The sequence below is a fragment of the Kogia breviceps genome, chromosome 1, assembly GCF_026419965.1.
Source record: "Kogia breviceps isolate mKogBre1 chromosome 1, mKogBre1 haplotype 1, whole genome shotgun sequence".
Lineage (NCBI taxonomy): Eukaryota > Metazoa > Chordata > Mammalia > Artiodactyla > Physeteridae > Kogia > Kogia breviceps.
In genome coordinates this window covers 140,281,745-140,304,628 of record NC_081310.1, presented here as the reverse complement: position 1 = coordinate 140,304,628, position 22,884 = coordinate 140,281,745, and the positions used below count along the sequence as shown (strand labels likewise).

Below are 22,884 nucleotides of genomic sequence, written 5' to 3'. Positions count from 1 at the left end.
GAGCTTTTTACTTTGTAGAAATGCCATCTGAATACTTGCTTTGGGTTAGTATTAAGTTTGGAGGTTTTCCAACTGTTTTTCCATTTTCTATGTCTCCAAGTCACATTTTGTCAGGAAAGTTCATATCAGAGGTTGATGGCCAGATGCTATTTTGAATCCAGTTGTATTTTTTTAGCAATATCATATGAAGCCTCAAATGTATGATATTCATAGATTGTTGGTTTTTTTTTTACCATGACTAACAAAATTTGAAAATATACATTCAGTAGGCTATACTTCATCTTGGAGAAAGAAGAGATCCATTATCTCCTTACTCTTCTCAGGAAACTTTTAATCATTGCTTCTGGCTAGATTTTTAAAAACAGATATGAGGCAAGAATGCCTAATCTATATAGATGATTTGAGCCCATATCTTTGATTATACTAGTCAGAAGAGGCTCAGCTACAGTAACAAATAGACCCAAATATGCAATGAGTCAATGAAAAGGAAGGTTATTTCTCATTCACCTAATAGTTCATAATGTTTTAGATCAATGAAAGGTTAGGAGCGAAGTGACATAATGAGGTAGGGGTATTCTTTGGCATAAAATCACTCAGTGGCTCAAGATAATAATAGCTTTGTTTTCTTCAACCTGTAGCTTTCCAGATCACCATGGGGGGTTACTATTCCAACTAGCCAGGAAGAGTAACAAGCATGGAACTGAGCATGGGAAGCTTTATAGGCCAAGCCTGGAAATGGCCCATGTCATTTCTGCTCACATTTCATTCACTGGAACTCAGTCACAGGGCCAAAAGTAACCCTTAAACAGGTTAGTCACTGTAGTCCAAGTGGGGAGAGGTGGGGGCTGGGAGTGGGGTAGGGTGTTCTAGAAAGAGATAAAAATAGGTTTTGATAAACAACTTGAAATTTCTACCACATTGGATTATCTAGAAAATTCTATTAGGACACTAGATTCTTAGAGTTATGCAACTTGACTCCTAAAAATCCATAGATTATCAGATTCATCTCTTTCCTGTTGGGTTGTGCAGAACAGCTCATACTGCATCTGTATGCGAATTACACTGAGCTTCAAAGTCCTTTAGACACTCACAGAGAAAAGTAGAATGGTTTGCAAAAGCAATATGCTCACAAATGTGAAACAGCATTAACAAATGTAGCATTTGTGAACTTCAGCTAATTGCTGATACACCTCCTCCATCCTGACATGTCAATGTACACTAGTTGGTTGAAAGAAATGTGGAAACACTCTCAACATCTGTTCTAGGCTACAGAATGCTGATATGTTTGGACTAGGTCAAAGTATGATTTATTGAAGAAAAAAATTAGTATGAATTAAGCTAATATGTCTCACTATAGTATTTAAAAACCTAGAAATATTATCCGAATCCCTAACTCGAACTCTGAAACAACTGGGGAGTGGGCATAAGATATAAATTACCACCAAACTACTTTTAAGTTTTTGATAAACTGAATGAAGTATGACCTCATTAAGCCTGGAATACACAGAGAGTGTTCTAAATAGGACTTTATCATCTTTCATTTTACCTATGAAAACTGTAACTGTTCAATGCCCCCCAGCACAGTGGGCATTTTTGTGGGGGAGTTGTTTTTATTTTGGGGGGTTTTTACATTGTTGTTACCTTTACTGCGTAGGGCAAGCAAGCAGTGCTGAGACTTCATTACATTCACTACTGAACAAAATCTCTTATTTCAGACAATGTATGAACAAACTTATTTTGAGTGCAGCATCATTCCCAAGGATTATTTACTGTGATTGTTTTATCTATTCACTGGAATCCTAATTCTCTCGGTTCTTCACTTTATTTCAGTGACAGCCATTCTGACGGGTAGCACCTGTGTATATTCTTGTTATTCAAACCTTTTCCTCATTACCCACAGTGATCTTTTCTCCTTACCCTTCAGACTAGGCTATCTTTCTCAAAGACTCTGAAGTTTACAGAATTTACTGAAAATAATTAAATCTTATTTTGATTAACATGGAGGCAGGCTGGTATAATGAAATAGCATCAGACCTCGAATCAGGATTTCAGGATTCTATTTTGAGTGTTTCTGTGAACTCTGTGATCTGATTTCAAAAGCTATCTAAGCGTACATCCATAACACGAAGGAACTTGGGTGATCTTACAATACTATCAACTGTCAAATCCCATGTGTACTTATATTTATTTATTTATTCAACCTATAGACATGTATCACCAGGCAATATGTTAGGTACTGAAATTAAAATAATATGTACTGGGCTTCCCTGGTGGTGTAGTGGTTAAGAAACAGCCTGCCAATGCAGGGGACACGGGTTTGAGTCCTGGTCTGGGAAGATCCCACATGCCACAGAGCATCTAAGCCCGTGTGCCACAACTACTGAACCTGCTCTCTAGAGCCTGTGAGCTACAACTACTGAGCCCATGTGCCACACTACTGAAGCCCACACGCCTAGAGCCTGTGTTCTAAAACAGCCATCGCAATGAGAAGCCTGCACACCGCAACGAAGTGTAGCCCCCGCTTGCCACAACCAGAGAAAAGCCTGCACGCAGCAACGAAGACCCAACACAGCCAAAAAAAGAAAAAAATTAATACTAATATGCACTAAACCTTTTTATGCCTTAACTTAGTTAAATGCTCAGTCCCCACTTAATAGTTGAAGAAACTGACACACACAAAGCTTAATAATTTGAGCAAGCTTGCATAGTAGTAAGTGGCAGAGCTAGAATTCAAAGCCAAGGTGACCAGCTGCAGAGCCTGTCCTCAAAACTATGTGCATACTGCCTCAAGCACAAAAGTGAATAAGAGTCGTCCCCTTCTTCAGAGAGCTCACAGGCCACAAAAGAAGGTTGCCATGTGAACAAAAAGGGCAATGTGATGCGTGCTATATATCAATACTATTATTTACAATGTAGGTTGTTTCCTTTGTGCTAGTGACACTGTTGTTTTACATATATTATGACACAATTCTCAGAAGAAATCTTCAAGGTAGGTATAATTATCTCCAGTTTTTTTGTGTTTGTTTGTTTTTTAACGTAAGAAAACTGAGCCTGTGAGAGGTTAACTAATTTTTCCAGTACTCCATAGTTAACAAGTGACTGAGCTGGGATTAGAAATCATGTTTGTCTGATTTCAAATCCTGTTTTTGTTACCCTCTGTCACATTCCACTGCATAAACGGCAACCTTACTTTGAAATTCTCTGAAATTTATTTCTCCATTGTTGTACTTACTCTTTCCATGAATTTACAATTTTAAAGTTAAAAAAATAGTTTGCCCAAATTTGCCAACAGTGCATGAGAGAACAAAATTATCATTCTTAATAACTTCTCAAAGAATTTACAAACCCATAGAATAAGATTATTTAGAATCATTTGACACTAAAGCCAAACAGTTGCTTTACACCTTTGCTTCCTGTCTGCCTGCAGTTGAATCCACACTGTTACTAAATAACTTAGATAGTTGTATCAGAGAAACACATCAGAATCTCAGAATGAGGGAATACCATAGACATGATTACCTCATTTTACAAATGAGGCAATTAATACTAAGAAGTTTAACTTCTTTGTCCAATGTTGTATAATAGGTTAAGTAACTAAATTAAAAATAGAATTCAGGTGCTTCACTTGTGGCACAGTGGTTAAGAATCTGCCCACCAATGTGAGGAACATAGGTTCAAGCCCTTGTCCGGGAAGATCCCACATGCCACGGAGCAACTAAGCCCGTGTGCCACAACTACTCAGCCTGCGCTCTAGAGCCCGAGAGCCACAACTACTGAAGCCTGCGTGCCTAGACCCTGTGCTCCGCAGCAAGAGAAGCCACTGCAATGAGAAGCCTGCGCACCGCAACAAAGAGTAGCCCCCGCTCGACGCAACTAGAGAAAGCCCACGTGCAGCAATGAAGACCCCAGCGCAACCAAAAATAAATAAATAAAATAATTTAAAAAAAAAATAGAATTCAGATCTTCAGCCTTTCTGTCTTACACTCATTATGCTGTAATCTCTAAACATACATGTTTACTATAATCACCTAGTAAATTTTCAAATATTTATTCATTTATTTATAAGTAAATATAATAAAGACTGAATAATTCAGTATATTTGGGGAGTGGTTATTCAGGAATCTGTATACTTTAAATATTTCCAAGATGGCAAGAATGTTCATTGCTAATTCTCATTACATAATTTTTTTTTTTTTTAATTTTGGTTTGGTATTTTTATACATTTAGGTAGAAATAAGAGGAAAGGAAAGGGAAGAAACAAACAGAGAAAAAGATAATGAGAAAAATGTAGCAATGGGCTACTGATGGTGAGAAAGAGAAAATTCATACAAAAATGAAGGAAGGAAAGAGGGGAGATGGGGGAAGCAAGCTCTAAAGTACAAAGGACGTTTCCCAACAGTTGGCCCCTTTTTCCAAATTTACCTACCCTAACTCTTCTACATATTGCCTTTATTTATACTATTTCTACCATATATTTCCCCTAATCTTCACTCCGTTCAAACACACACATACACTTACACAAAACACACACATATGTGCAAGAGCAGACATGAGAATACTTGACAATTCTTGTGAAGTTCAATCATGATGATGTGGAAAAGACCCAAGAAGATTAACTCTGTGTTGCTCTCAAGTGTTCCATTAAAAAATAATTCAATTCCATAAATTATCTTGCTTGATATACATGCTCACTGAGGAAATTTGCTAATAAAGTTGGACTTAAATAAATACGGGTTTATAAGCTGTATGTTTGTTTCAACTTCCAAGATCAGTTTGAAGAATATATTCAGAAGGAGGCACCTTGAAGTTTTCAGAGTTTGACCCTTGGGGAGCTTACTAGAGCATGGATCTATATGAGGACACCATCACAGAAGCAAAAGCACACACAAAAGTGTGTGACAAATATATTTGTTATTTCTTTCCTGACTTTACCACTTTTCTTCAGTTTGGTGTGGAATTATTTTCAACCTAAAGCATTTTCACTCTGTTAGAAATTGCTTTCTTACTGCTAATTGACGGTCAATCTCTATTATATCTATTACTTGACAAATATCTTTTTTTTTTGAAGCAATAAATGCCAACCTAGGAAGAACAAGACAGACAAAACAAACACAGATGGTCATCTAGCAAAAAGTCTTGCTCATGTACTAAAGCAAGAAAATTGTTTCATCTTTTACTTTAGAAAAAAAATAGGAATAATAAAAATATGCGCATTTGGTTACTGCAGATACATTTTGACTTTCTATGAACAAAAGGGTCAAAGATCACTCATAGACCCTTAACACTAAAACTCCTCTCAAAACTTCGATAAAAGTATGAGAGAATACATTTAAGTTAAATTGGGTAACAGACTCATTAAGTAAAAATAGCCTTGGCACCCTAGTCATTAACTGAAGTGTAAGTCTTAGATTTAAAACAAAGGACCAATTATCTTTCCCTCAATAGAAGAAATCATGTATTCCTTAACTGCATGTTTAATAACATAGTTTTGCTTCAACTAAGGAATTATATAAACCATAGAATTAAATCTGAACTTTTTATACCATGAAAGTCCTAAGGTGAAAAGAAAAGGTTTAATTTGTAGATATTTATGTTGTTCTATTGAGTAGAAATGTTTTATTTAAAAATGTTTTCTGGGTGATTATCCATACATTTCTAATATTCAGTGCTCAATATCCATAAGGATTTTCCTTCAAATTTCTTAGTTCGTCATGTCTCTCTTAGCTGTAGTTGTTTTCAGTAGTGTCATTTTAATTTTTTCCTTTGCCCTTGCAATGACAGTACAGAAACGTTCCAAGTACAATCCATGGATGTAGGAAAGAAAAATATTTAAATACATTTCTTTAATATTCAGATGTGTCTCTGAATAGTTTTATCATCTCAAAGTTATTCTTCTTTGATTGTGAAGCACTGTATCTATGTCTGCCTATGAAAATTCATGAACTCCCATTGAATCTGGACCTGCCTTCCTCTACACTATCCATCCTCCTTTCTGTTCCCCTTTTTGGTCTACTCCAGCTCACTGCAGCTTGACAGATCCAGCAGTGCCTTGTCCCCTAATTCCTATGGGGTTAAGCAAATGCTGCTGCTATTGTCACAGAGGCCTCACTCCTTTATTTCCATTAAAAAAAAAAAAAAAAAACTATCAAATTCAATTTTATCCTTCAGACACCATCAGGGCCAAGGCCTCTTGGAAGCTTTCACTGATACCCCAAGGTGTCTTTATGATAGCCTTGCATAGCACCTTATGATTGGTTTATCAAAGTACTTGCCACACTTTACTACAACTTCATGTTTTTGTTTATTTTTTTTGAATTTTAGTTTATTTATTTATTTTATGCAGCAGGTTCTTATTAGTCATCAATTTTATACACATCAGTGTGTACATGTCAATCCCAATCGCCCAATTCATCACACCACCATCCCCTCCCCCCCATTGGTATCCATACGTTTGTTCTCTACATCTGTGTCTCAACTTCTGCCCTGTAAACCAGAACATCTGTACCATTTTTCTAGGTTCTACATACATGTGTTAATATACGATATTTGTTTCTTTCTTTCTGACTTATTTCACTCTGTATGACAGTCTCTAGATCCATCCACGTTTCAACAAATGACTCGAATTTGTTCCTTTTATGGCTGAGTAATATTCCATTATATATATGTACCACATCTTCTTTATCCATTCGTCTGTCGATGGGCATTTAGGTTGCTTCCATGACCTGGCTATTGTAAATAGTGCTGTAATGAACATTGGGGTGCATGTGTCTTTTTGAATTATGGTTTTCTCAGGGTATATGCCCAGTAGTGGAATTGTTGGATCATATGGTAATTCTATTTTTAGTTTTTTAAGGAACTTCCATACTGTTCTCCATAGTGGCTGTATCAATTTATATTCCCAACAACAGTGCAAGAGGGCTCTCCACACCCTCTCCAGCATTTGTTGTTTGTAGATTTTCTGATGAAGCCCATTCTAACTGGTGTGAGGTGATACCTCATTGTAGTTTTGATTTGCATTTCTCTAATAATTAGTGATGTTGAGCAGCTTTTCATGTACTTCTTGGCCATCTGTATGTCTTCTTTGGAGAAATGTCTATTTAGATCTTCTGCCCATTTTTGGATTGGGTTGTTTGTTTATTTGTTTTAATATTGAGTTGCATGAGCAGTGTATATATTTTGGAGATTAATCCTTTGTCTGTTGATTCATTTGCAAATATTTTCTCCCATTCTGAGGGTTGTCTTTTTGTCTTGTTTATGGTTTCCTTAGCTGTGCAAAAGTTTTTAAGTTTCATTAAGTCCCATTTGATTATTTTTGTTTTTATTTCCATTACTCTAGGAGGTGGGTCTAAAAGGATCTTGCTGTGATTTATGTCATAGAGTGTTCTGCCTATGTTTTCCTCTTTTGTCTTTCTCTTCTCTTAGATGTTGAACTCCTTGAAGACTGATATCCCTGGCCCTAAGACCACGATAGTATCATAGTAAGCAATAAGTAAATAGGTAAATAAATACATATATAAATGTAGATTTACTGAAGTAAATCTTCATTATTACATATGAACTAGTACTTCATTTAGAAGAAAAACAATATGTGGTTTTTAATGTCCTGAGTTGTTCCAGGTAAGTGTTAATTAGCTTATCAAGAATTTAAAAACAGTAGAGGAGTTTATATTATAAGCAGTGTAAAAAGATGAGGAAAATGGAAAGTAAAGGTAGGGGCACAAAATGGAACCAGAAATGAAAATTTAGGTGATAATTGTGAATTCAAATAACTCTCCTTTTTCTTCTGGTCCTATGGTAGTATCTTTGTCCAATTTCAACTCCAAATGCTGAGATTTTCTCTTTATTTAAGGTGATATCTATTTGTCATCTGCAATTTCTTCTAGTGTTAAGTCTGATGTGTCTTCCTAACTTGCCCAACGTTTTGGAGAAAACTTATGAATAGCCTAAGAAAACTGGTCCCTTCCCTAGAATCTTCTTCCTCCTCTTACCTCTCCCTGGTGGCCCCTCATTTCAGGCTTTGATACAATTGTAATAAGTTATACTAATTGGTACATTCTATTCCACATGTTTGGAGCTAGTTATATTGGAAGATAAAGTACACGTTTGCATAAATGAATATGTATCATATGCAAAATAATGTACAAATACGTGCCTGTGATTTACTGGATAAAATCTTAGTTCACAGTGCACTCAAAAATATCTCTACTGTTTGACCATAGGAAGAAGTACTTAATTCTATTTTACTGGAAATTGTGTGTGAAAAATAATTTCTGATACCAAATACAATGAATGATCTTACTGACATGAGAGAAAACTGAAATAATATCTAGACCTCTTTTTACCTTAATCTAGTTGACTCTATATTTTTTCTGGTTAATTAATACTTTCCTTTATTCATGTCTTTTCGCCCTTGAAAATCAAGGGTGTTATGAAGTATTTTAATCTCATTGAACTTCAATTTTCTTATCTGTAAAAAAAAATGGAATTAATGCTTCCTCCTTCTGGGTGAAAGCATTATATAAATGGCAGGTTATCTTTATTGAATCCATCTGAAAATTTTGGTTAAAAAAATGGTATCGGAAATAAGTTAGTCAACATACCATTTACTTATTGTTCTGGGAGAAAAAATATATAATTGTGGGACAAACCTAATTACCTCTTTCCTGTTTTGCCTAGAAGAGTAATGCACTTGGTGAATGCTAATCTTTTAAATAATTCATCTGACAACTATTTTTGAGTGCCTCCTATAAACCTGGTGCTGCTCTGTGTGACGGGAACACATCATTGTACAAGAGAAGGGAAAACCCCTTAAGACATAGAGCTTACATTCTAGAGTAAATATGTGCAGAGAGAAATGTATATTTTTTCAATTGCCAACAGTGGGCCAGTCACTGTGATAGGTGCTATATGTATATCATCTCATTTAATCCTTACCTCAACCCTGAAAATTATCTATTATTGCCCCAAATTTACAGAATTGGAAATTGAGACTCAGAGAGGTAAAGTGGTTTCCCAAGGCCTCAAAGTCCAGTAAATTATAGTACAAGAGTTCAAATAAGTTACACCTGACTATAAGGCCCTCATTTCTAAAAGAGTTACTCTTAACTGGAAAAGTACATATAAATAGAGTGGAGAAAATACAACCTGTCACAAGATCAGAGAATCCTGCCCCTTTTACCAGCAACATTCATTTTGAAGCGTGAGGTCTTGCAGGCTTTCCTGATTTATAAATCTGGGATTCTGCTTCCCTATAGAGATCTTTGTTATTTGATTAGTCTATGATACCATCTACATTTTCCAGATTCTAGATTTGGCTTCCATGAATCAACTTTACTGATTTTTTAGACCCTGGTCTCTCTTTTCCTGTTTTTCCCAGTTTAATTGAACCCATGGGCTTTCTGGACATTCATTTTTCCACTTTTTAATTAACAATAAAAATTATGGGACTAATATCCTCTAGGCTGCTTCCAGGGATGGAATACAAATGCAAATAAGACAGAGAATCTATCCAACTCCAATCCACTAGCTCCCTCTGGCTTAGCTAACCAATTGGTTCAAATTTTTTTCTCTTGTGTTATGTGTATGTATGTGTGTTAATTTCTCAAGGTCTGTTTATGATAACTGTCATGATTCTTTTCATTTTTTAGTTTGTTTTTCAATTTGATAAGAAATATATATACATACTTACATATGTAATATATAGTGAGTATATATAAACATATGTAAAAATGTGTAATATATATGTAAGTATGTAATATATTTCTTGTCCAGTTGTATGTAGGTGTGTCTATACATATATATGCAAATATATAAAGAAATGTACATATTCATATGTTTATTATAACTATACTATATCATAAATTCATGAATATATTATATTCATATACAAATGAATAAGAGAAAATACAGAGAAAAACAAGGAGAATAATCACCTACAAAATCTCCCTACTCAGAAACAAGCTTTTGTATAAAATTTTACTATCTATAGTAAGGCTTTCTGTAAATAACTCAAAATGAATGTATTTATTCAATCAACCTAGTCCAATCTATAAAAACTAAGTCAAATATGCCAATCATTTAACTAAAGTGCTGTTTAATTAATTTAAATAGAAATCCACATGAAAGTGCTATAAGTACAAAGTGTGTGGCAAAATATGATATTTATTATGTGTATGAGATATATACATGTGTCTATATATATATATATATATATATATATATATATATATATATAGTGAATGTGGCAAAAGTATTAGATGAATACTAAAACATTAAACATTTCTAACTTGCAGGGAACCTAAATCTCTTCCTCAAATTGACTTACCAAATAACTGAGTCAACCAGAGCTTATGAAAATTTATTACATTTCATCTTGACCCCCATTTGGGAACAGGGACAAAGTTTCTCTTCAAATTATAACTCACAAAGCTACTGCAATTTTACATGCACCATCAATATTGATTAATAACCATGAAAAGAAGGGCTGACATAATTCTATCTTCAGGGAATCTTCAGGTTATCATGGGACGTGAAGTTCTGTGTTTGTTACAGAGCACTGTGTTCAATTTTGGGCTTTGACAAACTAAAGTTTGTTCAGTAGGTTTTGGCTAATTTCCTTTGGGAAATCAGTTCAGTAAAATCCATGGATAGTGCTTCTAAAGGGGTAAATTCACAAAATTAATACTTTCCAAATTTCCTCATAACCAAGAACATACACACTTACACTCACACACACCTACGCTACTTAGTGATCACTGGTATACATGTGATAAAATTATTCCAAACTAAGGCAAATTTTAGGTCTTGACCAGAAGTCTGGACAAACTTACATAAAATATTGACTCAAGAGATGTAAATTTAATTGATCAATCAGTATTCAATACAATTCTTCTTGGCACATTTAAGAAAATGAGAGCTATCAAAGGTATAATTTGAGAAGCAGCAGAAAACAACATTGGATGTTTAAAACAATTTAAAAAATCCTGTTGAGTCCATTTTCTTAATATTTTAATACTGTGTTGACACCAATATTTTCACTTATGACTGTACTTTAACTGAAATTAGCTTTTAAAAACCATAGTCTGTATTATGACTATAATAAACACGTCCTTAACCATTTTTTTTTTTTTTTTTTTTTACTTTCCCCTTCTTCCTCCGGTTTTCCTTCTTAAGTTAAAGTTGGTTAACAACGTTTTCTTTTCTACCAACTTTTAGGTGTCTAAAAACCCTGCAAAAGCCACTGAAGCACCCTTTTCAACTGACGGAATGTTTCTAGGCTCTGCTTCAAACTTTCCTGCTTCCATTTTGTGTTGGAAGACAAATCTCCATGGGTCTCTTGTGTTTCTGCACATCTTGTGAGCAGAGGCACTGACAGCTTTTGTTCCTGACAATCTTTTCAAGGACGTTTGTATAGAGAACAGTCTTGGAAGATAGAAGAGGTAGTTCTCTCCGTGGAGCAAAGGGCAGGTTTGTTTACAGTCCAGTAAAATAAAGATAATTTCTCCCTCTGTGGCAAAGGACAGGTTTGCTTGCTACCATTATACAAAAAAAAAATTCGAGTTTCTAAGCTCACGGAGCCTCAGCTATGACACAAACCCACTGTGTGTACAGGCATCACCTAGCCCTCATCATATCACCCTGTAGTAATTAGGGCTTGGGGAACGGATGTAAGACAATGCTCTGGCTACTGCTATCGCTATGAGTAATAAACTGCTCCTTGTCTCTGTCTTCTGCCAGCAACCATGAAATTGTGGCAGATCCTTCATAGTTCTCGACATCTGTTTCCTTAATTTCTGTCTTCTGCTTTTTATATGGATTCTTTTCTCCACACAAATGCTTAGATGATGACTCATTGGTTGGTGTGTCTTTCTTTCAATTCAATTTCTCTCCAAATTTCTGCATCCTTACTTGACCTTTATCAGTCTAAAGTACCCACTTGTCCAGGATAAAAAAGAGAATCAGATTACATAATAAGTGACAATGAACTAAAGTCAGAGAGATAAAAAGGATAGAAAAGAAAGTGTGAATGAAAAAAAAAGTGCAGATTATACATGGAGGATATGCCCATGAAAATCCATATGGCAGCTTGTGTTCAATTGTATCCCCATTGGAGACATACGTTTAGAGATATGTTGTTTCTGGGGGCTTGAAAGTAGGATACATTGCCAGGCTGGGTGTCTTGCTTGTTTGACAGATTGACTCTACCTTTTCTTTTCTTAGTGCTCACTGCTAAAAATATTACTTCTCTTATACTCCTATTTCTCACCTCTTTTCCCAACCCTCCAACAATAAAATCTGTAGACTCATATTCAGATAAGTATGGTTAGTTATAAAATAATCAGGGATTTTTATTTGCTTATTAACTCTAATTTCAGAGAGTTCCAGAGGGATGAGCAGTAACCCTCTGCAAAAGGAGTCCTGAGATTCAATGGGAACCTATCATAAATGCATAATTCCAGGCCGTATACCTCAAGGTTTTTGATTCAGTAGGGCTGGTGGGGCACAGAAAATTTCCATTTCTAGTAAGCTTCTTGGGTGCTCTGTAGAAGTTTGTCTCAGAATATTATATGAGAAACTCTGCTCCAGAAACTGCCTCCTTCTGGCATTATGCACATTTACTCAGAGTCAACCTCAAATGTATAGCTTAGTCACTGACAAATGATAGTTGGTTGCAATGATTTTCCCTGGCAGATACTCAACTGCCTAGAGTATTTTGATAGTCAATTTTTGACCCAAGAAACTGAGATTCATATTAATATGAAAAAAACTGCTTAGTTTTAGCATTTGGGGATATATTTGGAAAATTTTCCTTCTGAATATGGTACAATACAATGTACTCATTATTAGCAATGGCCATATATAGAAAGATGTATAAATGGGAGGAAAACACATTGGAAGCTATAGTTTGAAAATACTTTTTGTAAATACTATTATCCCCAAAATATTCTATGTGAATAAGTTAAACAATGTGAAAATTTTTGAAAGACTAAAAGGGATTGTTTTTGAAAAGTAAAGACTATCGCAGTCATTGCTGTTGAGATCATAAGATATGAAATAAGATAAATGAAAAAATGACTTTCATCACTGTTTTGAAATATATTTAGAGAAAAGGTATAACATAATGACACTGATGGTTCTGCAGGTATCTCTTAATATTCTAATTTCCTACTAATGACGTTCATGGGAAAATTACTTCTTCATTTTCTCAATGTTGTCCAAAATAAAGAGAATTAAATACCCACATAATAGGAGTATCATAGTAACAGCTTTTCTTTTTAAGTACAGAATAGCACACTTCATGTCCATCAAATTTGATTGGGAATTCCACAATTAAATTTAGTCAGAATACACTCCAGATGAAACCCATGAGAATGAAGATAACACCATGAGTATAGGATGCTTTAGAGATAAGTATACCACAGTTTAGAATGCCAGGGACTAGGATGATAATGGAAACACTGCTGTCTAAACATTAAACTGAATTATTGTGGAATTACTTGGGGCAATTGATGTTACATAAAACAATCTGATCAATATTCTAACATGTAAACATTTTCACTGCCAATAGGCAGTGTTTATCAATAGACCACCTCTTAAAAAATAGCAACATATATTTCAGACAGTATTTTTCAGGTGTTTTACCTTTTCTTTGAAATTATATTGATAAAAGATTATGGGACTTACAGTTTACGACAATTTTCACTTTTTTCACATCTGGAAATGACACATCATTTTCTGCACTGCATTCATATTCTCCAGCCTGGTCCCTTGTAATTCCATAAATGTCCAAATATTGTCCATTTTCAAATGGTTTTGCTACGTGAAAAAAAAAGTACGGAGTGTTTAATTGTAGCTGCTTGAGGCTTGATTCAAGTAAAACAACGATGGTGTGTCTTCCTATTAGATATTGCTGACAAAATAATTCCAAATGTAACTGGGGAATTATTAAACCTTTTGTTCTCTTATATTCAGAGGTAAAGTCAGAGAAAAAAGCAGAAACTGAACAAGGGATACTATAACAACTGTTTCCCCAGAACAGGATATACATGTGTTCTTTTTAATTGATTGTGGTCTCCTAACCTCCTCACACATCAAATCAAGCTCTGCACATTTCTGTAATTGAGTTCAACAACCTCCTAGCAGTGTAGATGAAATTCACTAATATAACTTGTTACATATTGACTTTTATACAGTGTAAGCTAGCAACTTGACACTTAACCTAACTAAATGCTACTTTTCTTTTGGGGAAATCTCACACTCATTCTCAAAGTTTCAAGCTAGATGCCTTGATAAAAGTATGGAGATATATTAAACCATTGCTATATTTCAGTTTCCATACTTATTAAGGTTTCTAAGGGAGTTATACTATATACACTATACATAACCCACCTAATAAAACTCAGGATAAAACTTTATGATTCTCAAACTAAGAGTTAAGTGGCTGTAAAAACAAACTAAATTACTTTTATTTTTTAATATTCCAGGGAAAACATTCTATTTGACTAAAAGTGACAGATTAAAAATACAGGGACAATCATGGATAAAAGAATATTCCCAAGTGAATGGGATTTGAAAAGAAGACTACTTTCTGAAAAAATGGAATTTTTATTTATTTGAAAGTAGAGAATCATCAGGCAGGAGGTTCCTGATTATTAGAGATACTACAGAGGAAGAATGGGCCTATGTGAATTTTAGGAGGAGGGATTTCATACATAATATCTATGTTAATTTTTTTTTTCCTTTGGGTTCCCTTATCTGGGTATATCAGTTGCTGCATTGTTGCCCTCCAGGTAACTATGACTTTGCTAACTAAAATCTGCAGTGTTTAGAATATAGATGATTAAGTCATTTCTCTGGCTGATCACAATTTGTAGATAGAGGAGAGTTATACTTCTGAGATGATAGTTGGCTGATGTGCTATTGTAGGTATACAGAGGTAAGCTCACAAAAGCAGCAGTTGTCTTCAAATTCATGTTCTTAAAATCTGATTTTATAATCATTTTCTTTGCTCAACTTGGTGTCTTTATCTGACTCCAAACACTAATATAATATTAAATTTTAATGTTCCCTTCCATTTCTCTTATTTTTCATTCTTACAATGAAGATAATCTAGTCCTAAATGTGTCCATAAAAAACTACTGAAATATAGGGAGGACAAAATCTTTATTCATATCTAAGAATTTTTAAAATATAACTTGAATTATAAAGGGGGATATTAAACAGAAATTAAAGTATGGGGAAAATTGATCTACTATATCAGAATTAAATAATCTCATTGGGCAGTATAAAATGAAGCCAATCACAAGTAAAAAGGTATAATATTGTGAAAATTTGTAAAAACAAAATTTATAAGGGTCTAACTTATTTTCAATATTAAAATGTTATATGTAAATTCCCATTTTTGTGAAATGACATAATTTTAAGAAGTGTTACCCCCAAATGCATGTTTTTGATAAATAAATCATTAAATATGGTGTGTATTAGTGTATGTCATTGTTTAAAGAAAGAAACACATTAGATTTGAAATAATAGATTTCAGAAATATAAAAAGATGCAAGCATTTTTTTCTCTCTTAAATGGTTAAATGGCAGACTTTGTAAGACTGACAACAACTACAAGAAGCTGTGTGACAAAACACCACCAATATCAAAACCACTACCTCATTCAACTCGAGAGCACCATTTACATCTATTGAATGTCTGTTCCTAGAGTTCACTGCACAATCTATGCACCCAGATTCAGGGATCCTTCTCCAACCCCACCAGAGAACAATGTCTTTATTTACAAACCAGAATTATCAATAGATGTCTATGCATTGCACAAATCAATACCTATAGAGCAAGTGAATGAATGGGTGATATTGCCAACACTAGCTATTGATAATAAGACACTAATATAAAGAAGCATAAATGCATGGTCAACATCTTAATTTTCCCCACTGGATTCCTGATACTTTAAGCCATTCCCTTAATTCCATTCACCATGCATCAGCTCTTCCCAAAGGTGTGCTCTAAGTATTCTCTTGTTTTCACACAACTGTAGCTCTGTTTCCATCCTGAATGCATCTTGCTCTTTTCTCAGTCTAATCTTACCATGCTTGAATTTCAGATTTGAAACTTGGAGTTGCTTTGCCTAGAATTTATACCCTGGAGTGTCCTGCCTGTCTGTGATTTGCTTGGTTGCCTCTTTGGCTTTTGATATCCTCAGTTTTCCTGAGTAGTAATTCTTTACCTTAGTTTTAGACCCAAGGAAACCAATCTTGTCCTTGGACACTTGTCAGGGTCTCTATTTCCATCACTCCCTTAGTAAGGGAAGAGGATCTGCACACAGTACATTGAAATGCAAAGAGTAACATTTCAGTTCAAGCAATCTAACTCAACTTATCCCCAGAAAACAGAGGGGGAAGGCCAAGGCTAAAGAAATATAGGGAGCTAGTGACTTGGCATCATCACCACTGCCAAGACTTTACAGTGTTTATAAGGGTTATGTACTATCTGAGGGTACTCCTTATAAATCTAGAAGATGTATAAAAATTGTGTATATTTCATAGGGTACAAATTATAAATGTTGGTGAAACATAGGCCATTGTGACTTGGCAGCCTTCTTCTGGTCACAGGTTTTACCATTCTCCATGTGTGCAACAACAATTTCTGTTTTGTTTATCTGCATTCCTAGCTCTACCATAGTACTTGAAACAGTATATACTTGGTAAATATTATTGAATAAATAAAAAATACATTAATTAAAGAATTAACAAAGTCCCGTTAGGATAGTGCACGAAGAATCTAAACACTTTTATTTAAAGAAATTGCCACTTCTCTTTCAGAGTCGAGAGGAAGGGAAAGAACTTTAAAGAACTGTCATCCTTGCTGACGTCTTATAGTAATAAGTGATAGCAGTGGTAAGAACAGACTCTGGTATAGCTATCACAGATCCTTTTTATGATTATAAAGACTAACAAAAACTTCAAATACAATTTTGAAGAAAAAGTGATAAGTACTTCCTGTAATCTAAACAATAATTTTCTTTTGTGCTTAGTCTCTTCCAGACATGGATAGACTCGTCTCAAAAAACAAATGGAAAACTGGAGAAATTCCACAGGCTTTCAATAATGCCACTATTATCAACATCTTCAAAAGAAAGGCTGAAAAACAGAATGCAGCTATGCTTTATAATATCTCTCTTATATTGATTTCTGGTAAGAATCTGGCAGGAAAGAGTTCTGTATTGGCCACTAAATAATATCTAGATTTGGCTTTATGGTTTGGTAAACCATCTGAAAATTGTTAGTAAAAACATTATATTTCTACAAAGTGCTAATACGTTTGAGAAAAACTTTTGACAAAATAAATCTCGGGATCTCTGGAGAGAAGATGGCGGAAGACTAAAACGCGGAGATCACCTTCCTCCCCACAGATACATCAGAAATACAGCTACACGTGGAACTGCTCCTATAGAACAGCCACTGAACGCTGGCAGAAGACCTCAGACCTTCCAAAAGGCAAGAAATGCCCCACGTAGCTGGGTAGGTCAAAAGAAAAAAGAATAAACAGAGACAAAAGAATAGGGACGGGACCTGCACCAGTGGGAGGGAGCTGTGAAGAAGGAAAGGTTTCCACACACTAGAAGCCCCTTCGCGGGCGGAGACTGCGGGTGGTGGAGGGGGATGCTTCAGAGCCACGGAGGAGAGCGCAGCAACAGGGGTGCGGAGGGCAAAGAGGAGAGATTCCCGCACAGAGGATCGCTGCAGACCAGCACTCACCAGTCCGAGGGGCGTGTCTGCTCACCCGCCAGGACGGGCTGGGGCTGGGAGCTGAGGCTCGGGCTTCGGTCAGATCCCAGGGAGGGGACTGGGGTTGGCTGCGTGAACACAGCCTGGAGGGCTAGTGCACCACAGCTAGACGGGAGGGAGTCCGGGAGAAGCCTGGAGCTGCCGAAAAGACCGGAGACCTTTTCTTCCCTCTTTGCTTCCTGGGGCGCGAGGAGAGGGGATTAAGTGTGCCGCGTAAAGGACCCCAGAGACAGGAATGAGACGCTAAGGCTGCTGCTGCCGCCACCAAGAACCCTGTGTGCGAGCACAGGTCATTCTCCACACCTCCCCTCCAGGGAGCATGTGCAGCCTGCCACTGCCAGGGTCCCGGGACCACGGGACAACTTCCCCTGGAGAACGCACAGCGCGCCTCAGCCTGGTGCAACGTCACACTGCCCTCTGCCGTCACAGGCTCACCCCGCACTCGGTGCCCCTCCCTCCCCCCGGCCTGAGTGAGCCAGAGCCCCCTTATCGGCTGCTCCTTTAACCTCGTCCTGTCTGACCAGAGAGCAGACGCCCTCAGGTGATCTACACGCAGAGGCGGGGCCAAGACCAAAGCTGAACCCCCGGAGCTGTGCAAACAAGGAAAGGGGGAGGTCTATCCCACCAGCCTCAGAAGCAGCAGATTAAATCTCCACAATCAACTTAAAGTGCCCTGCATCTGTGGAATACCTGAATAGACAGCGAACCATCCAAAGTTGAGGAGGTGGACTTTGGGAGCAAGATATATTATTATTTGGACTTTGGGAGGAAGATATATTATTATTTCCCCCTTTTTCTCTTTTTGTGAGTGTGTATGTGTGTGCTGCTGTGTGAGATTTTGTCTGTATAGCTTTGATTTCACCATTTGTCTTAGGGTTCTGACTGACCCATTTTTTTTTTTTTACTTTAAAAAATTTTTCTTCTTAATAATTATTTTTTTATTTTAATAGCTTTATTTTATCCTACTATATTTTATCTTCCTTCTTTCTTTCTTCCTTTCTTCCTTCCTTTCTTCCTCCCTTCCTTCCTCCTTTTCTTCCTTCCTTTCTTCCTTCCTTCCTTTCTCTCTTCCTTCCTTTCTTCCTTCCTTTACTTCCTTTCTTCCTTTTTTCCTTCCTTCCTTTCCTCCTTTCTTCCTTCCTTCCTTTCTTCCTTCCTCCCTCCCTTCCTTCCTTCCTCCCTTCATTCCTCCCTTCCTTCCTTCCTTCCTCCCTTCCTTTCTTTCTTTCCTTTCTATTTTTTCTCCCTTTTATACTGAGCCGTGTGGATTAAAGGCTCTTGGTGCTCCAGCCAGGCATCAGGGCTGTGTCTCTGAGGTGGGAGAACCAACTTCAGGACACTGGTCCACAAGAGACCTCCCAGCCCCACGTAATGTCAAATGGCAAAATCTCCCAGAGATCTCCATCTCAACACCAAAACCCAGCTTCACTCAACGACTAGCAAGCTACAGTGCTGGACACCCTATGCCCAAAAACTAGCAAGACAGGACTACAGCCCCATCCATTAGCAAAGAGGCTGCCTAAAATCATAATAAGGCTACAGACACCCCCAAACACACGACCAGACGTGGACCTGCCCACCGGAAAGACAAGATCAAGCCTCATCCACCAGAACACAGGCACTAGTCCCCTCAAGCAGGAAACCTACTCAACCCAGTGAATCCACATTAGCCACTGGGGACAGACACCAAAAACAACAGGAACTCGAACCTGCAGCCTGCAAAAAGGAGACCGCAAACATGGTAAGAAAAACGAAAAGAGAGAAAAACACACAGCAGATGAAGGAGCAAGGTAAAAACCCACCAGACCTAAGAAATGAAGAGGAAATAGGCAGTCTACCTGAAAAATAATTCAGAATAATGGTAGTAAAGATGATCCAAAATCTTGGAAATAGAATAGACAAATTCAAGAAACATTTAACAAGGACCTAGAAGAAATAAAGAGGAAGAAAGCAATGATGAGCAACAAGATAAATGAAATTTAAAATACTCTAGAAGGGATCAATAGCAGAATAACTGAGGCAGAAGAACGGATAAGTAACCTGGAAGATAAAATAGTGGAAATAACTACTGCAGAGCTGAATAAAGAAGAAAGAATGAAAAGAACTGAGGACAGTCTCAGAGACCTCTGGGACAACATTAAACACACCAACATTTGAATTATAGGGGTCCTGGGAGAAGAAGAGAAAAAGAAAGGGACTGAGAAAATATTTGAAGACATTATAGTTGAAAACTTCCCAAATATGGGAAAGGAAATAGTTAATCAAGTCCAGGAAGCACAGAGAGTGCCATACAGGACAAAGGAGAAACACGCCAAGACACATATTAATCAAACTATCAAAAATTAAATACAAAGAAAACATACTAAAAGCAGCAAGGGAAAAATAACACACAAGGGAATCCCCATAAGGTTAACCGCTGATCTTTCAGCAGAAACTCTGCAAGCCAGAAGGGAGTGGCAGGACATATTTAAAGTGATGAAGGAGAAAATCCTACAACCAAGATTACTCTACCCAGCAAGGATCTCATTCAGATCTGATGGAGAAATTAAAACCTTTACAGACAAAGAAAAGCTGTGAGAGTTCAGCACCACCAAACCAGCTTTACAACGAATGCTAAAGGAACTTCTCTAGGCAAGAAACACAAGAGAAGGAAAAGACCTACAAGAACAAACTTGAAAGAATCAAGTAAATGGTAATAGGAACATACATATCGATAATTACCTTAAATGTAAATGGATTAAATGCTCCCACCAAAAGACACAGACTGGCTGAATGGATACACAAACAAGACCCATATATATGCTGTCTACAAGAGACCCACTTCAGACCTAGGGACACATACAGACTGAAAGTAAGGGGGTGGAAAAAGATATTCCATGCAAATGGAAATCAGAAGAAAGCTGGAGTAGCAATTCTCATATCAGACAAAATAGACTTTAAAATAAAGACTATTACAAGAGACAAAGAAGGACACTACAAAATGATCAAGAGGTCGAACCATGAAGAAGATATAACAATTGTAAATATTTATGAACCCAACATAGGAGCACATCAATACATAAGGCCAATATTAACAGCCATAAAAGGGGAAATCAACAGTAACACAATCATAGTAAGGGACTTTAACACCCCACTTTCACCAATGGACAGATCATCCAAATTGAAAATAAATAAGAAAATACAAGTTTTAAATGATACATTAAACAAGATGGACTTAATTGATATTTATAGAACATTCCATTCAAAAACAACAGAATACACATTTTTCTCAAGTGCTCATGGAACATTCTCCAGGATAGATCATATCTTGGGTCGCAAATCTAGCCTTGGTAAATTTAAGAAAATTGAAATTGTATCATGTATCTTTTCCGACCACAACACTATGAGACTAGATATCAATTACAGGAAAGGATCTGTAAAAAATACAAACACATGGAGGCTAAACAATACACTACTTAATAACGAAGTGATCACTAAAAATCAAAGAGGAAATCACAAAATACTAATAAACAAATGACAATGGAGACACGATGACCCAAAACCTATGGGATTCAGCAAAAGCAGTTCTAAGAGGGAAGTTTATAGCAATACAATCCTACCTTAAGAAACAGGAAACATCTCGAATAAACAACTTAATTTGCACCAAAAGCAATTAGAGAAAAAAGTACAAAAACCCCCCAAATTTAGCAGAAGGAAAGAAATCATAAAGATCAGATCAGAAGTAAATGAAAAAGAAATGAAGGAAATGATAGCAAAGATCAATAAAACTAAAAGCTGGTTCTTTGAGAAGATAAACAAAATTGATAAACCATTAGCCAGACTCATCAAGAAAAAAAGCAAGACTCAAATCAATAGAATTAGAAATGAAAAAGGAGAGGTAACACTGGACACTGCAGAAATACAAAAAATTATTAGAGATAACTACAAGCAACTGTATGCCAATAAAATGGACAACCTGGAAAAAATGGACAAATTCTTAGAAATGCACAAGCTGCCAAGACTGAACCAGGAAGAAATAGAAAATATGAACAGACCAAGCACTGAAATTGAAACTATGATTAAAAATTTTCCAACAGGCTTCCCTGGTGGTGCAGTGGTTGAGCATCTACCTGCCGATGCAGGGGACACAAGTTCATGCCCCTGGGCAGGAAGATCCCACATGCCGCAGAGTGGCTGGGTCCGTGAGCCATGGCCGCTGAGCCTGTGCGTCCGGAGCCTGTGCTCTGCAACGGGAGAGGCCACAACAGTGAGAGGCCCACATACCACAAAAAAAAAAAAAAAAAAAAAAAAAAAAAAACAACTTCCAACAAACAAAAGCCCAGGACCAGATGGCTTCACAGGTGAATTCTATCTAACATTTAGAGAAGAGCTAACACCTATCCTTCTCAAACTCTTCCAAAAAACTGCACAGGAAGGAACACTACCAAACTAATTCTATGAGGCCACAATCACCCTGATACCAAACCAGACAAAGATGTCAGAAAGAAAGAAAACTACAGGCTAATATCACTGATGAACATAGATACAAAAATCCTCAACAAAATACTAGCAAACAGAATCCAGCAGCACATTAAAAGGATCATACACCATGATCAAGTTGAGTTTATTCCAGGAATGCAAGGATTCTTCAATATACACAAATCAATCAACGTGATACACCATATCAACAAACTGAAGGAGAAAAACCATATGATCATCTCAAAGGATGCAGAGAAAGCTTTTGACAAAATTCAACACCCATTTACGATAAAAGCTCTGCAGAAAGTAGTCATAGAGGGAACTTTCCTCAATATAATAAAGGCCATATATGACAAACCCACAGCCATCATCATTCTCAATGGTGAAAAACTGAAACCATTTTCACTAAGATCAGGAACAAGACAAGGTTGCCGACTCTCACCACTCTTGTTCAACATAGTTTTGGAAGTTCTAGCCACAGCAATCAGAGAAGAAATAAATAAATAAATAAAAGGAATCCAAATCGGAAAAGAAGTAATGCTGTCACTGTTTGCAGATGATATGATACTATACATAGAGAATTCTAAGGATGCTACCAGAAAACTACCAGAACTAAGCAATGAATTTGGTAAAGT

At 36.5% G+C, this 22,884-nt stretch overlaps 1 protein-coding gene across 1 annotated transcript in view; it reads right to left on the bottom strand.

The window, feature by feature from the left end:
* NEGR1 (neuronal growth regulator 1) overlaps nucleotides 1–22,884 on the bottom strand; it is a 921,576-nt gene that overhangs the window by 290,876 nt on the left and 607,816 nt on the right. The window contains exon 4 of the mRNA XM_067005821.1: nucleotides 13,684–13,815. Within this exon, the coding sequence (XP_066861922.1) occupies nucleotides 13,684–13,815 (132 nt within the window). The remainder of the gene's footprint in view (nucleotides 1–13,683; nucleotides 13,816–22,884) is intronic.